Source organism: Lepisosteus platostomus, chromosome 14 (assembly GCF_059453375.1).
Source record: "Lepisosteus platostomus isolate fLepPlt1 chromosome 14, fLepPlt1.hap1, whole genome shotgun sequence".
NCBI lineage: Eukaryota > Metazoa > Chordata > Actinopteri > Semionotiformes > Lepisosteidae > Lepisosteus > Lepisosteus platostomus.
The window spans coordinates 23,137,739-23,155,010 of record NC_142624.1 but is presented as its reverse complement, the minus strand read 5'-3'; the positions used below and the strand labels follow the sequence as shown (position 1 = coordinate 23,155,010).

Sequence of the window (17,272 nt, the reverse complement as noted above, 5' to 3'; positions counted from 1 at the left end):
GGTCCCTCTGGATTATAGTTGGAAAACACCTGTTTAGATTGTCAACTATCTTCCACTTATCACTGCTATTGGAAATCATAGAAGATGTTGTGAGTTTTCTGCAATATGAGAGATGTAAAACTTTGTATATCCCTTACTTTCTTTTATGCAGCTAGTTTGGCATTTCAGCCCATCACATGCTCTAACAAGGTCCAGCATCACTGCTTGCTCTTCCTTCTCTACCTGCTCATGAGAGAAATTTTTGCTGAGACTTAACACCTGCAGGAGCTTTACAGGTAGCTTCTGATGCCTCTGTGCCCTTCACCATGGTATTGAGTACCATGGTGTAGAGTACACTTTGGTTGTGTGTTTTGTACATCTTCCTTCCTTTGATACTTTACCACAGTGCCTTTAACATAAAAAGAAAAAGAAAGCTGGTTCTGTGCCCTGAACCATACTGATTGAGCATATCTGTCTATCATGTCATCCACAGTGGATGAAAAATGGGGAATCTGTACAGTAGGTGTACATTTCTATCCTGCAAGACATCTTTATAAAAGGTACAAAACCTGTGCAAGACTTTGGTGTAGAAGTTGAACCTTCCTATTGTTTGGGGTGAGCTGATATTCTCACCCTTCAAGCCACATCATTGACTCACTCTACATTTTCTTTCATTGAATTCAAATTTTTCTGCTATCTATAACATTGGTCCACTGTGTGGCAGGGCTCTTGCCATGGATGCTTAGCACATCTTTAATTTTTGTTGCCCTTTTTGTAGCCATGTTGTGATCTAACTCCTTAATGGTCAAAGGATGACCCTTTTGGCTTGCTTCACAAATAACCTCTCAAGGAAATTGGCCATCAAAAAATGTCAGACTCAACTAGCCTTATAGAAGAAGAGAAGCACAATGTAGAGTCAAATTGGCTGACATTGGCTCTAATGAATGTATTAATTATAAGGCCAATATGACATACTGTTCCCAATATTTTCAGCAAACCAGTGAAAAAATAATTATTTTTTTCCACTGCAAGACCTGAGTTGAAACTCACCTTGGTATTCTTGGTGTAGACTTTGGAAGACAAACTTCCATTGTGAGAAAAAGGTACCATGTATATGTCACAGTGTATTGCAGTTTCCTTAATACATTTGAAGATATATCATATACTGTAACAAGTTAAAAACATACCAAATATACTGAAATCAAAATTAAAAAGGGAAAATATCTTCTCTTCTTTCATAACATTTCACAACAAAATAATACTAACAACTAGTCATTGTTAAAATCCTGTGTGCCTTTATCTTCTAAATGTCCCAGTGTTACAAAGCTCACTGATTTTAGACAGTGGTCTAGAGTGTTCATGAAATAGTCCCTTGTATTTTCCAGTGAAATAAAAATAGTTCCTTTCACTTTGTTTTAGAATTACAGCCTTGTGGACTAATTTAAGCACAATTTTAGGATCCTGCTTAGCCATACTGTATATAGTGGCAAATCAGATTTAGTTCACCACAAACACTATGAAATGAAATTGAAATGTTTAATCTCTGTTGTTGTATTAGTTACAATTCTTGTGAACTTTCTAAAATGGAGAGGCTTGTTTACAATGTTACATTCCCTCAGTGCTAGACTTGTCTGTGACTGGATGATTGTGAGGCTGCTCACATAAAGGGGGAGGAAAATTAGGGTTGCCAGCATTCTTCTTATTTAAAGCTGTAACTCTTAAAAACGTGCTTGCAGAGTCTGGGCTGGGGCTGGTGCTTAGAGGAAAGGGATCACACACTGACTTGATGGTGCTGCAATAACTTTGCTTTCTTTTTTTCTCATCTGCACACTTAAAAGCTCATGTCTTAGTAACAGACATGATGAGCTTTGTGCATTCCAGGACTTTTCTATTTCTTGCTGTTTCTGTGGCTCAGGTTTTATTTGTGAAATGCCAAGGTGGAGTAAGTGGTAAGTTAAAGCAATTTCACTGTTTATGCTGCCTCGTTGTGTATTATATTGGCTCTTTTCATGCTGTGGATGGTATTTGATTAGCATGGGATATTGAATTCACTGCAGTTTTTTGGCTTAGGATCTCTGACTTAGCTTTGCTGCAATGATGTACTGTATGTTAGTGTATTACCATTGAATGTTTTTAATATTTACATAGAATGTTTTACATAAAATTCATAGAATATAACATACATAGAATGTTTTCTGGTGTTTTTTGTTCTTTTAAGTTAAGTGGTGTGTATTGTTATAATTTTATCACTTTTGCCATATTAAGTAAAATCAAAGATTATAAGGATTTTAACATGCATTATTATGGTAGTTTTAAATAAATATATGACTATGTAATTTTGTTAACTTATATTTGTCTTCATAAATATCATAAGACAATGACATGCAGACATGGAATGCTTGCTGTTTTAACTGATCTTGTATGATGTGCCCTCCTGTCAAGATGATCCTATGCAGACATCTGAAAGAAATTGGAATGTGATGTTCCAATTCTTTCATGTTCTTGAAAGTATTAGCAAAGATTGTATTAGACACACTACAAGCTACAAAACATGATATAAGATTATAAGATCTGGCTTCGTTGTTAATTAAATAATTTTGTATAAAGATATGACGTAAGTATAAAAATACTTAGAAAGACTTTTGTTTCATTTTTTACAGTTTAATGAACACCTGGTGTCCCACAAAACCCTTTTTTTTTCTTAACACTTTTTCCACATCTGTGGACCCCATTTAAACAAGAGACCTCACGTGGCCTTTGCAGAACACAGCTAACGTTTTAATACACGTCAGATGTGAGGCACTAAAAAAAACCATCAATTTTCTGAGAGGGCCGTTGGGAACATTTTGCTAATACAGGAAAAAAGTTGTATAGTGGAACATTTTACTTTTTTCTTGTTTCATGTGATATTACCTTAAGCTCCCATTATGTCATTGAAGAAAAAGTTCTTAAAACAAATCATAGGCTCTGTTACATTCTAAATGAAGAATGTGAATTTTGAGGAGGCCTGTCTTAGATCAAAACTATTTTTAAATTTGCATTGCAGCATTGTATTGATTATTGGAAGTATTTTTGAGAAAGATTATTTTTTACAGTTCGGTTTTATGAGATTTTGTTTTATTTTTAGTTAAAACAAGCACAAAATCAAACAATTGTAGAATGTTTTGTAAGTTTGAACAAATATATATACACACACTACATACTGTATGTGTGTTTTTATGTGCTTTCTAAGACTTTAAGGACAGATTTATCTCCTTATAATTCTGTTTTTTTGCATGGTTTTGCTAGGAATAAGCCTCCTAGTGGTGACAGCCTGAAATTGAATAATTAGGATCAGAGGGAGATGTGGCCTGAGTTGTTAAGCCTCTTGTCATACTAAAAAGTGTTAAGCAATGTTGCAGAGTCTTCTTGTCAAGGATTGCAAATAACAAAAAATGTATGTAAACATGTTTTAGTGTGTGTAGTACTTTATGTATGTATACTGAGAGGCATTGGTTCTACTGCTCATTTGCTGAATTTTTCATGTCTTTCACAATATATACTTGAAAAAAATTAAACAACGACTACCATAATCATGTCTTTCAAACCAAGATAAATCATCATGCTTGTCGCAAATACATTCCAACACAAACCACAGAACAGTACAATGCAGTTCCGTAGAGAAACATTGAAATCTCACGGCCTTGTAAGGACTTTGAATTAGGCAACATTTTGCAGAGCTGGAACCTTTCCAGACTCAATATCTTTTTCAAATCATAAGATTTTCTGTTTCATGTTACTTAAATTGTATTACTCCCAGTAGTTCTGTTGTTTAATTTGATCTGTTTTTTAGGAGAATGGAGATTACCATATTTGGCAATTCTTAGAAAGTGAAGTATGCTATGGACAATGAAAACCAAGAATATAAAATTAATTTATAACAATTTCTTACATTCCTGGGAAACTAGAAATTAACATTTAAAAATAATCGATACATAACTGTGATCATGTAATGCTAGCTAATGTTAGGTATAGTATGGTGAAAGCTTTTTGTGCATCATTGTGGATGGTCTTCTTGATACATGCAGTACTAAAATGAAGGTTGTTTTCCATCCACATGAATTTATTAATCACTTTTAAATAATTGCATTTTTATATATTGTATTATATATGGAAGTTTATATTGTTTTTCTGTTTATAAGATTAAGTCATAAGGGTGAAAGTGTAAGTGTAAACTGTGTTGTTTGCTACTTCAGCATTATTTATTCTAAATATGTGCACTTACTTGTGATGCATATTTTATACACCAGCTTTTTCCTTTTCATATTTACATTCTCATAGAATTAAATATATTTGTATTTAGCTAGCAAGCTAGATAATAACAGCATGTCTTTCAAGAAAAAGAAGTAGATTGTTTGCCTAGACTTTTGAAAATGAAAAAAACCTAATGGTTTTGCCGTTGACTTGCTATTTTGGTACATAGCACTTTATGGCTAGGAAAAATGAATACTTTCTAGAATTCTCATGTATAATAAACTGGGTTTGTGGTGAAATAACTTGCTGATTTGGTAAAATCACTGCCAGAGGAAATACTAGACACACCCAAGACCGTAATATATAACTAAAGCTCTACCAAAAAAGCTTTCTGAACAGACTAAATAGAACTGATATCCATCTTATTCACCCTTTTCTAAAATGTGGTATTTCCATTACCTGTATTTGGTTTTAATTTATTTTAAGTCCCATACTGCCTTAAAACAAAACAAAGTTTGATGCCCAATTGATATTTTTATATGGAAATACTTTTCTGAGACTCTGGTGCAGCTGTATTTTGATTAAAAAGAATAATTGCAAACAGCAGTTATGTTTCTGTGAGTTTTTGATAATAGATATGCAGTTCCAAAAATCAGGGCATATGCATTTTGGGGAACATGATGGATTTCTAAAGGAATGGGAATTGTGGAATGTTTCAGTTGCTGAAGTTACCCTTTGATGACTTCCAACATATTCTAAACAAATGTTGGAAGCGCCATCTCTTATACAATGGTAAAATTCATTTCATATGTGCACATGCTTTCTTGTGAAGCATTGATGATGGGTCAACATAATTTCTAAAATTTCAAGGCCAGAAAAAGAGGAGAAGGCCTGGATTCAATCTTACATCTTAGGAATGTAATTTCTGAACAACATCAATTGAAATTCTTAAAACATACAATGAAATCAACCACGTAACTATATATTAGTAATGAGACAGGTTTTATGGTGTAAAAAGAGATTGCTATGATGACATCACTCTCCAGGACTCTTTGACACACTTATATGGTGTAGTGGTTTTGGTGCTTGTCTGGGCTATGCAGGGTAATAGGTCTGAATCCAGGGGTCAGTTACATACCCTCCAGTGCAGAAATACATTCACAGGAGGGCTTACTGCATACAGTACATACACATGCCAAGCTTCAGTAACAAATAACATCTACTCAAAATTGATTTATGGAGATATTCTCATTCATTTTTGGATATGTTAGTTAAATTAATGTGGTTCGTCTAATGTTTCCCAGTTAAACTAGTTAGTAACATATATCTCGAATGCAACCAACAAATGTTTCTTTTATAGCCAGTACACACAAACTGTTTAAACCAAATCTATTTTACCATAGTGACAAAGAAGGAAACCATTGTCTGCACTCATATGTTACTAATTGATAAAATACTAGTAGTTTATTTGTTTTCGTAGTTCATAACACAAAAGTGCTACAAGTTCTTACAGCTCTCAAAACTTTAGCAATCACAAGGCCTCCTGGCAGAACTCTCCAGTGATGGACATGGACATTGTGCTGTGGACGACATGGACATTTTATTTGATACGTTGTTAATGCTACACACACATGTCAAGCTTCTCCATGGGAACCACATTTAAGTAAATTATAGCAGTCAGCAAATGTGGTGGAGGATGATTTCCAGATGTTTAAATAGTTGCTTTGGCAGCCATTGCAAAATATTAAAACACACTTTGGCAAAAAAAATGGAAAGGAGGAAGTACATGGCTGATGTAAGAAACATCATGTAAAAGTGCAGCTAGGCATTGAGAACATGGAAAATTAGGGCACGTGGCTGAGTCCTAGGGGAGCTATTGTTTTTATTCTATCTTCAAAAATGTTACTTCAGGTAAAAGCATTATGCTTTGAAGTGTCCATGTTCTGTACTAACAAAAATCCATTATTTGTCTGCCTGTCTTTAAAAGCAAGAAAAAATTAAAAAATATACATTTAAAATTATATACTTTTACACATTTTCAATGAATGCATTAGACTGCACTCATAAAACTTTTGCAGATGTGCCAAATTAATTGTATTTCTTTTTTTCCTTTTAAACAAACCAAGACAACAAAGTTAGGGAGCAACAAAATTATTTGTGGTTGTGTATTTAAGAGCCATCAAAGACATTGAAATGTTTATGAATTTTAATTTGGAACATGTAACATAACCTTTAATGCATTTGTTTAATTATTATATTTTGAATTGAGGATGACAAAGCACTAAGGATGGTGATATGTGAACTCAGTAAAAAAAGTTTGTCTATTCCAAAAAATACACCATTTTAAATAGAAAGAAAATAATATAAAACATTACTATATATTTTAACTATTATATTGCAAAGAGAAATATTATGCATAATTGAATACATTCATTTTATTTTGTTTTATGTACTGTACGTATCCAAAGGGACTGGATATTGGTCAGGTAGTTGCAATTCTCAAATCAGATCTTTCTTACTTTTTTTTTTGTGAAATTACATTGTTGGTTTTTTTCTTTGCGTTCTTGTTGAACTAAACTGTAAATATACTGTATATATACGATGAGCAGAATCCTACAAGCTGTGAGGTGGTATAATAGTGGGTGAAATATCCTGATGCTTATTCAGACACAGGCCAGACCCAAACCATATATAACCAAATGGGTCTTTACATTGATTTTAGTTTTTACCACATTGTGTAACTTCCCTGTTTAGCGGCACACTCTTCAGTTGTGAGCATTATGAATCTAATTTGCTTTGTCACAAAATCTATCTTGGTAATAAAGTGTATAATAACTTTTCAAAATATATACATATATGTATGTGAACTGGATAGTTTGTGATTTGTGTTGATAAAGACTAGCTTTTACGTATACAGTACAGTATATGATTATATGGATGGTAAATATTACTTTTATTCATTTTTGTCTATTTTCTCAGTAATTTTAAACACGGATAGACAGTGTAGTGTATTAAAGGAAGACAACTTTAAGCTTTATTACCCACATGTATTGCTCCTGATGATGAAAATGAGTTTACTTTTGGATGTGGTATGGTTTGTCCTGTATATCTGAAGTAATATAGCCAATAATATAAAGTAACATGGATCTATTTTGCTACTATGACCCCAGCATTTATCAGTAAAAATGTATTTGTTCATGAAAAACTGTGAATCCTTCTGTGTGATAATACATTTAGTGTACAAATAAATAACCTGACTGGCATTGTGGCAAAGTGGTTAGCATTGGTGCCTCATAGCATTGTGGCTCTAGGTTCAACATGTGGGGTGCTGTCTGCGTGGAGTTTGTATGTTTTCCCTGTATTCGTGTGGGTCATCTCTGTGTTCTTCAGTCTCCTCCCTCAATTCAAAAACATACTGGTAGGTTAGTTGGCTTCTGTAAAAATTGGCCCTGGTGTGAGTGTGTTTGTGTCTGAGTATGACCTGTGATTGAATGGCATCCCATCCAGGATGTATCCTGCCTTCCTATACTGGATAATTTGGTTCAGAAAATGGATATATATATAAATAACCTTTGGTATATACAGAAAATTCTAGCATTATGAAAGAGAAAAAGATTTTGGTAAAGATTCTAAAAGAAGATGTTTAAGGATGATATTTTTGTTTGAAGACAGCCTTTCATTACATCCATCATTTTCTTAAGTACAGTCACTTCTGGGATAGAACGTGGCAACCGTTTTTCTGCCAACACACCACACAAAAGATAAAATAGAGAGGGGTTGGGCAGAGAACCAAAATTACTCAAAATTACATTAGAGAGCATTTATACAAGCCATATTTTGTAAGTCAGAAAGAGTTTAGACTTGACATTTGGTAGCCACCCCACAATATTGATTTTTGAAGTGCTTTTCGCATCCAGATCATGGCATCATAACTTTATACCAGATGTACTTAAATAAATTACAGTGGGAGTTGAAAAAGCCAGTTTAGCCAAAATGTGCCAAAAATCAGGAACCTAGGGTATTTGGGCTCCTAATATATAGTAGTAGGAAAATTAATTAACATTTAATGTTTTAATTATCATTGCATATACTGTATGTTAATACTGTATATGAACATTAAATCTTGTATAGTGATATCAAATACTGTAAGTACAGTTTGAACAAGCCTTGAAGATTTATTTGGAGGACACTTTAATTTCCATCTATGAATATTTACTGCTCCGTATTATTATCTGTGTCTTGCCTGTGATAGTCTTTAGCAAAATGAATTGTTTTAGATGTTATCTTTTGGCCCACGGCCTTGTCAATTGGTTATATTAGTATATATTGGTTGTGAATATGAAGGAAAAAAGTTAATGAGAAAGAAGATAATGTTTTGGCTATGGAGACCTCTTTAGGGCTGTGAGGAATGGAGAAAGAGAACAAGAGTATAAAGGTAATAAGGACAAAAGAAGGGCAGTGGGAGAATAGACAGGGGGAATGTGAGAAAGGGTTCCAAAAGAATGAAAATTTGGAAAAGCAAATTTCAGAAGAATTGCACAAGGTGAAATATTTTTATATAACATTTTATGTAAAGACCTAGAAATATAGTTATTTCACAGAGCGAAAAATAATCGGTTTTGGAGCGAAAGGAGTTTGGGGCTGATTGATCTTAGTTTGCATTCAATGGCCAGTGTCAATTAATGCAATGCATTTCGTGCCTTGTTCTCTGAATATCCTCCCTAGGAAAGTCTCATGTGCTGTAAGGGAGGTGTGGTGGTAAATATTATTTGTGTGTTCCACAATACTGCTGCAAAGAACGTGTAGAGCAACTGGGGATTATGTGGCCCAAGATACGGTGAAGGCCTACTGCCCAGGAAAGCACCATGTGCTGCAAGGTGGCGTGGTAGTAAAAATGGTTAGTGAGTCCCGTGTTACTGCCTTAGTTCCTGCCTAGGACACCCCTCCACACAGTAAGGGAGGCATAGGCCAGTCAATGACTCACAGGAAGACGGGCTCGGGAGCCCTGTGAAACTACAAAAGAGGCAGATGAGTTATTTGGAGATCCATGGACCTCCTGGGCAGACGAGTTCTGGAGCTCTGCCGGGTGCAAGCTCATACAGGTTTGATTTTTGGAGACCCATGGGACTGCAAGGCAGACGGGTCCTGGAGCTCTGTGCGGCGAGCTCTGACATGATTTAAATTGAAGACCCATGGTACTGTCAGACAGACATGTTTTGGAATACACAGGCTCTGAGCTCAAGCAAGATTATAAATATTGCAGCTGAAATCCAGTAGACTTCCAGGGACTGAGGGAAGTTTAGGTGAAGGGTCCTTGGATTTAGGGAAACACAGGCAGGTGGATGATTAGTGTACCTTCAGACATGCTCATTTTAATTTCTACTAGGGGATAAAAATAGTGAGGCACCAGGTACAGAGTGTGGTTGGGATGACCAACATTTTAGGAGGGGTAAGTGTTACAGAGTAATAAATAATGGATGCTTGATGAAAGGTGTCTAGGACTCATTTATTTTAAGTTTCATTGAATGGCCAGTGTCGTTCTAATGTTCTAATGCAATTTGTGCTTTGTTCTCTGAACTTCCTTCCCTGACCAATGGCCCTCTTAGCACAGATGCCTAACAATTGCCACACAGTTCAGAGGTGAAAGGCAGGTTTGACTGTGCCTGTGACCTGGAGGGAGCTATGGAACAAGGTGTGAATACACAGGGTGCAATGATACTCCTGACCATTTTACTTCAGCCAATTCCTCAATGAGCCCACCCCGAGCAGTTAGCTCTGCCTCCACTCAAGACATCACAGGGACACTTCCACCACCCAGGGAATGAATAATAAGACCTTTTTAAGAAGGCTTCAAATGGCCCCAGTCAGAGAATTAAGGACTTTTGGAGAAGGAAGGATTGTGAGACCGAGGACTCGGAGACCAGGATCTGGAATCAGAGGAGGAACACCCTAGCATCATTTTCAATGTGTCACTGGTGTTTCCCCTTCTACCCTGTTTGTCCCTAAGTCCAGTTTTGGGTTTAGGGGGAATAGCAGGGACACATTCTTCAGGGTGCCTGGGACCGAGGAAGATGTCTGGAATTTTTGTTTCTTCACTGTGGTGTGAGGAGGCATGCCAGGCTACTGACTGGAGCCGGTTCCAGAGAATGGGAAAGTTGAACGTTTTGTTTGGAAATTTGGTTCTGGTAAATACTGTGGTTCTTGGACTGCTATAAGTCATAGCATGTGTCTTTATATTGGGTGAGCAATCATAGGAACCTCTGTGTTATGGGGTTATGTGTATGTGAGGGGAAGATTGAAACAGCAAAAGTAAACCCTCAAAAACATCCATTAGACCAGCATTTCATTAAGATTCCCCAATCTTGTAATGTGGCAAGATGCCTCTTGGACCAGATTTTTAAAGTAACATTAATCAATGTGCATCTGCTGTAATTCCCAGAGGTACAGGCTAGCCCGAAGACTTTGTTTACACAAGTACACAAAGACCTATTGTAGAGTAGTTATATGTTATATATTACTAACTGCTAAAGAAACATAATACTAATATAGGCACAAATCAGAGTGCTTAGTCAAGTTTCAAATGTCCTGAATTGCATAGTAGTTTGAGGCTGCAGGTCGCCATCACCTTTTTCAGGTGCCAAAGACACTCATTATTTATTCCCTTTTACAGTTTAAGATACAGGCATTTTGCCACAAGACAATTTTAAATGTAATATAAGTCATAGAAATTAATAATATTGTTGCTAAAAATATATTAATGGAAAGATAGGCCTGTTCTTATTTTATGCAATGGACCTTTATCCCATCCAGGGTACATTCTGCCTTGTGCCCTTTGTTTAATGGGTTAGGTTCTGGCTTACCAAGACAGTGTTTAAGACTACGATGTATGATCTAAACTATATTTATGTCTAACTAATAATGTGCTTCACACCTAATGGATTTGTATATACAGAATACTGAATGATATGTTTATTGTTATTCTATATAACAACAATCTACAGTATATGGTATTCTATATTATGTCTAATATTTTTCTTTTCTGTAGTAGAAGGCAAACCTAAAAACATTTGACCTGAAATAGCTTCTACAGTATGTTTTCTTTGCTGATTCAAAGCTACAGAAAGGCATGTACTCACCACACCTTTCGTATGGTATTTTTATTGAATCTGGAGGCTTTCAGCTGTAATAAAATCAATCACAGCTCAGCTCACTGATATAATCACAGATTCAAATATGCACAGCCTCTCCGTGAGCCTCTCCTTAAACACATATTTTTGTTTGCCAAAATCTTGTGTTGCCTGCATAACTTAACACAGTGTTAAGTCCTTTCCAGTGACATGAAATACTCTGGTTACACAGACATTCACACAGACTCTTCACCTACATTATGAATTAAGCAGTTAATACAGCATCACGTGATGGTCTATCCACCATATATGTATTTTTCAGAATTCATCCACAAAAATTGCTTTGATCTGGTTACAGATCATAGAGGTTTGTTATTAAGATGCTCAAAAGAGTAGATTTTCAGATGAAAATTACTCATTTTGGTTTAATAATTTCAATAATTTAAAATGTATTTTCCTGCTGCCTTTTATATTGCATCGTAAATGAAATTCATAAAAATTTAGCAGCCAGTAATGTGATGCTGAAAAGCACTGTCATCCTCTGTGCCAAATAGAAAACAAAATAGAGCAGAAATTCTAAATGTCAGGAAACTAGACCATCATTTAAATGATACACAGGATACTATTGCCAGTAGTGCAGACAAGCATTAATATTTCCTAAGTTTTAACAGAATATATCCTATATAAATCAGATATGTCCACAAATCATTTTAAATAAAATATAAGTTATTTGAAATTCAGTTACAAAATGTAGTTCACTTTCAGTAGAAGAATTTCGAGAAGTCATTAAGAAGTCTTCATTTAATTTGGATTTTAAATTTTCTGTAACCACTTCATCTTCCTTATTTTCAACTAATAGTGCCATTCCAATTAACTAATAACAAATAGTTTGTGTACACAACCATTTTATTTTACTTCATTTTAACCTATTGCTCTGTTTTTATTTTTTGTTGTGTTGCAATACGATTGACGACTGGCTTAGTATAATGTTTATCTTATACAGATGTGGTGAAGACAGAAGGATGTGAACGAATTTTCATACTGTATGTAGGGTGTCTGGCATCACTGCCTGGCAAAGCCTCGTATGTTGTGAAATTCTGTCCATGTCCTTCACAGAACACGAAACAAGAACAAAACAACATTATCTTCCAAAATCCCTAACTACCCACCAGCAGTGGTACCCAGAGCCTTTTCAGCTGGGATTTAATAATATTTTTAACATATTATTTCTTTTTGTTTTTTTCCATTAGTTCCTCCATTAATCTATCTAGAGCTATATATATATATGTTAATTGTTCATGATTCTTAGGCCTTAATATTTTGCATTTTATATAACATATATATTTATTTACTTTTTACTCTGAGTGATCTTATTTTTATGCTAAAACAAAATCTACCAACATCCGTGTTTTTAAAGAAATTATCCTGTCTTGACTAAGCAATGGAGGAGCACCATGAAAGGGAGTAACTAACACATTCCACTTTAATGGAAGTATGAAAACTGTGAACACTCTTATTTGTCAAAGCATTCATACAGAAAAGCTAACAGAGAGCACCTGGCCCTTGGTTGTCAAAGGACTATAAATACAGCAGCCTATCCTGACAACCCTAACTAACATTTTATTGCCAAACAGGTTTAACTCCGAGAGCTGGGAATAAACATTCAAGGCTTGGAAGCTCAAGCAGCTGCTCCCAAATCACCACAGTTACAGATGCAGAAGTTTGAACACCAATCACATTAACTTCAATAAGTGCAAGTGATACAAAAATCCCAGAAAATTGAGAAATGTTGGTTGCTGGAGATTTCAGTCTCAGGAGCACCATTAATATTCAACCAAAAATCTTGAAAACAAATCAATAAGGAAAACTTTTCCACTTCTCAGGGATCCTGTCATCACTATACTAAGGTGAACTACTGTAAATGTTAATCTATCAATACAACACACGAATGAAGACTTCATCTTTCACAGCAACTAGAAACCTTTCTATGATAAAGTTTATGAGTACAGACTACAGATACAACAGATTACATCTGTTCAAAATTAGCACTGGTTGGCTAGAGGAGAATCTTCGCCTTCAAAAGAGATATATAGGGCATTCAGTTAAAAAAAAAGAGCCTGTGGGAAATACAAAACATTAAAAGACCAGGTAATTCAGTGCTTATACCCAAATGCCCAGAGTATTAGGAGCAAACCCCATGAGATGGAAGCTCACATTAGCATCACATAGACTCACATTAACATTTTAACATGATGGAATTGGAAACATTTCAGAGAGCATTTCAGAGAGAAAGAAGTTGGAAGAAGTGAAAATGTACATACCAAGCAATAACAATAATGGAAGGCTTATGATAAGGCTGATAGTTTCTCATAAAGGATTAATTTTTAAATTGCAGTTGGAGTGCATTTAAGGTAATGCAAGCATTACAGCTAAGAGGTGTATTCTTAGATTGGGGTGATGGAATTATTGTAGTATCACAGTGGCATGTATTACAGTAAGATCACTGCTCTTACTAATTTATGTCAAATTCACAGATTGAAGTTCACATTCAAATATTATATATATTCATATTGCAAATTTTAGCATAATTATTTTCCATGCATATACAGTATAAATATACCGATGGAAATAAAAATGCAGAAAATTTTCTGTAATGAGAAAACTGTAGTTATAGCTTATGTACTTTCACAAAACGTTGTCAATTTGTTTTAAGCCCTCTGACCAGCAATATATCTTGTGCAGTGAGGCATTGCAACTTGCCAATCACATGAAAGCTTGTTAGGTTCACTTTTACCCAACAAGGTCCAGGTGGAATAATGACTGATCAGGTCACCTTTAAAAAGGTCTTAATTCAAAGTTTAGGTCACTGCAAGAAAAAGGCCACACTTAGTCAGTTTTCTGTGCATTCCATAATGCCTCAAATGTCAAATGCAGGACCAACACATCAGACTGGCCTATCTGAGAGATTGTTTCAGATCTGCCACCCGTACTGCTGCTGAAACTGCCAGCAGACACAATGCCCGGATCAGTGACAGGACAGTGAGGCTCCATGCTGCTGGCCTTAGAGCAAGGCGACCTGTCAAAGGCCCTATGCTCACACCTCCTAGACATCACACCCGACTGGCTTGGGCCAGACAGAGGCTTTGATGGCAGCAGTAGCATCAGGTCCTCTTCACAGATGAGTCACTCTTCAGCCTGTTCCATGCAGACGGGAGGGCCAGAGGTGTTGCATTTCTTTTTTCCATCAGTATAAATTTATACATTTTAAATATATTACATGCACTGTTTTTAGTTGCCAGGGTACTTAATTTGAAAAAGCAAAAATATATGTATTTTTTCATCCAAATAAAATTAAATCTACTTTAAAAAGAAGATATTTTAATCTGTTTCAAAACTGGTTGAATTGTAAGTCAGAGTGTGTATGTGTTTTCTTTCCTAAAACAAAGTCTACTGTCAGACAAAAGCTATCCAGAAGCAAACATTTCTAAACATTTAATAGCAGAGGCTTATTTATTAAAGTAATTTATTTATAAAACTTATTTAAGTAACTCATATACTTTAAGATGGAAAGCTTTTTAAAGAAATTTGAAATACCACATCTAAGTGTAACACACTAACAATGATGTGAACATAAGTAATAATTGTATGATGAAGTTATAAACATGGTTTCAATTAAAACTTAATTTTATTTCTTGTTGGAGAGCTTAAAACATTGTAGTCGTCGGAGAAGTAGAGTTTCAGGTTAATCACATTTTGAGTTTATCCTATGACAAGTAGCTTATGAAGTTTAACCATGTAATGTTTAGTGTCTAGATTCACATTGTTTTCATTATCTGGCAATGCTTACGGTGAGGTAAGTGAAATCCATGGTTCCTTTCATCTTTTAACTAGTTCCAAACATCAGAGTTCTAGGGGGTTGATTTCTGGAAAGAACTCAAGTAAAATTTTACTTCATTTGTCTTTGACTAAGAGGCATATTTATCTGAATTTCAGGAAATAGTGTCACATTGGAATTTCCTTAAGAGGATCTTTGGAGTACTGTCTCCTAGTTTGGTGCTTGACATTTTGTGGAAATAATATTGAAATAGTTTGTTAGCAGAAACCTCTCAATTCATCACATACCGCTCAGTAAAAAAAAAATGTTCTGTGCTTCAAAAGATCCTTGATTAATTACAATGCATTCTTGTACTTTTTATATTGACACTTTACTTGAATTATTGTATTTTTCACTACATTAACTTTAACATTAATTTTCTACATTAACTTTAACATGCTGTTGAAACCCATGAAGCTTGGTTTCCTATTATTTTCCAAATGTTTGTTGGCTCATATATGAATTGTGGAATTTTATTTTTAAATGATTATGGTTAAATTCTTTCAGGGTTTATTTTGGTAACATTACCATTCCAGAAGGGATACAACAACATAAAGACCCCATCTGCTTCTTGGTAGAAAACAATATGTTGGAAAACTTAAAAACTAATTGGGCTGTTGCACATTTTGTAGGAATACTCTGGTGACTCTGACTTTTCATTACTCACGATGTCAAGTGGTCCTGAGTAAACAGGAAAAAGCATAGCTCCAGGGATTGGGAGAAAAGTTTAGGTTTTAAGACTATTAATTGTCAATAGCTAACAAGAAAGATATCTTCTGCTCTTCAAACCTAAAAAGAAAGTATAATATTTCTATTATAACTATCCTATAAGTAAAAAAGGGATAAATGTAATCACTAGAGTCGATTACAGCAAATACTGAGCTTAAATATTTACATCAATTAACATTCTGGTGCCTCACTGAAGTGAAAAGGAACCCTTTAATTGAAAGCTAAATTAAATTAGTTGCTTTAACAATTATTCATTAATAAATGGGTTGATATCTATGTGATAATGAGGGGGGCATAGACATGGTATGTTTTGACATAAAAAACCTTAGTGTGATCCATGACAAATACCGTATATTAAAATATATGCTCAAAATACAGCATATTCCAGAATTTTGAGAAAATGTGTTTTTTGTCATCAGGTTATTACTGGTGTTAAACCTAAGATCACACACTCAATTCTATGATGTTGAATAAGAGAAATGCACTCCCAATATTTGAGCTTTATAAAGCTCACACATAATTATAACATATTGATAATGCTGCATAGTTTTTTAAAACTGCATAGTATTTTAAAACCTTTCATTAGGGGGTACAGTACCTACTGAGTAATCACTGTGTACTTAAAGATGTTTTTGAGCTTCAATTCATTTTAAGTGAAGAATTTTAATGTAAACAATGTAGAAATATGAGTTTCTGTTTAAGCTGTAAAAAGGAAGGATTTTATTAAAAATCCTGAAAGCTAGTTCCACATTTTCTTGTTTGTTTTGATGTTTATTTGCATTTGTATGTTTGCATTATTTTGGCTGTCTTGAAATTTAAGCCTCCAGTCTGTCTTGAGTGCAAGGCACCGAAATGCTTAATTTATACCAATAAATTCAGTTCAGTTCAGTTTATTTGTCATATGCACAAGCACGATAAAATGCTTATACAAATAAACCTTATTACATTTGCACATCACAGCCTGTTGATGTACTGGATACTGTAAGCTGTATATTTTTTCACCTCATAATTATTTGGCTTACATACTGTAAGGCCTATTCCCCTTTAAGAAACTAAGGAAGAGTTGAGTAATAGCAGATGGGGTTTGTTAACATAAAAAAATGAACCAGTCAGAAGGATTTCAGCCAACTTCATTACATGGATTTGTTTTCCAAATGGAACTTCAGTGTAATGATCCAGGATCTGGCAGACACAACTCTTCTGAACTAAGGAATTAAACACTGGAAAATATCCTTATTTCACAATTGTATTTAAGAAAGTCTTAAGCATGTCTGATAATTTTGAAACATTGCTGAAACATTTGCACTATAACACATTTTCTTTTGTTATG

General features: G+C 34.7%; 1 protein-coding gene across 1 annotated transcript in view; it reads left to right on the top strand.

Moving 5' to 3' along the window:
- The first annotated feature begins 1,698 nt into the window (after positions 1-1,698).
- Positions 1,699-17,272, top strand: part of LOC148649018 (uncharacterized) — a 66,893-nt gene continuing 51,319 nt past the window's right edge. The window contains exon 1 of the mRNA XM_088605079.1: positions 1,699-1,928. Coding sequence (XP_088461205.1) covers positions 1,838-1,928 — 91 coding nt within the window. The 5' untranslated portion in view covers positions 1,699-1,837. The remainder of the gene's footprint in view (positions 1,929-17,272) is intronic.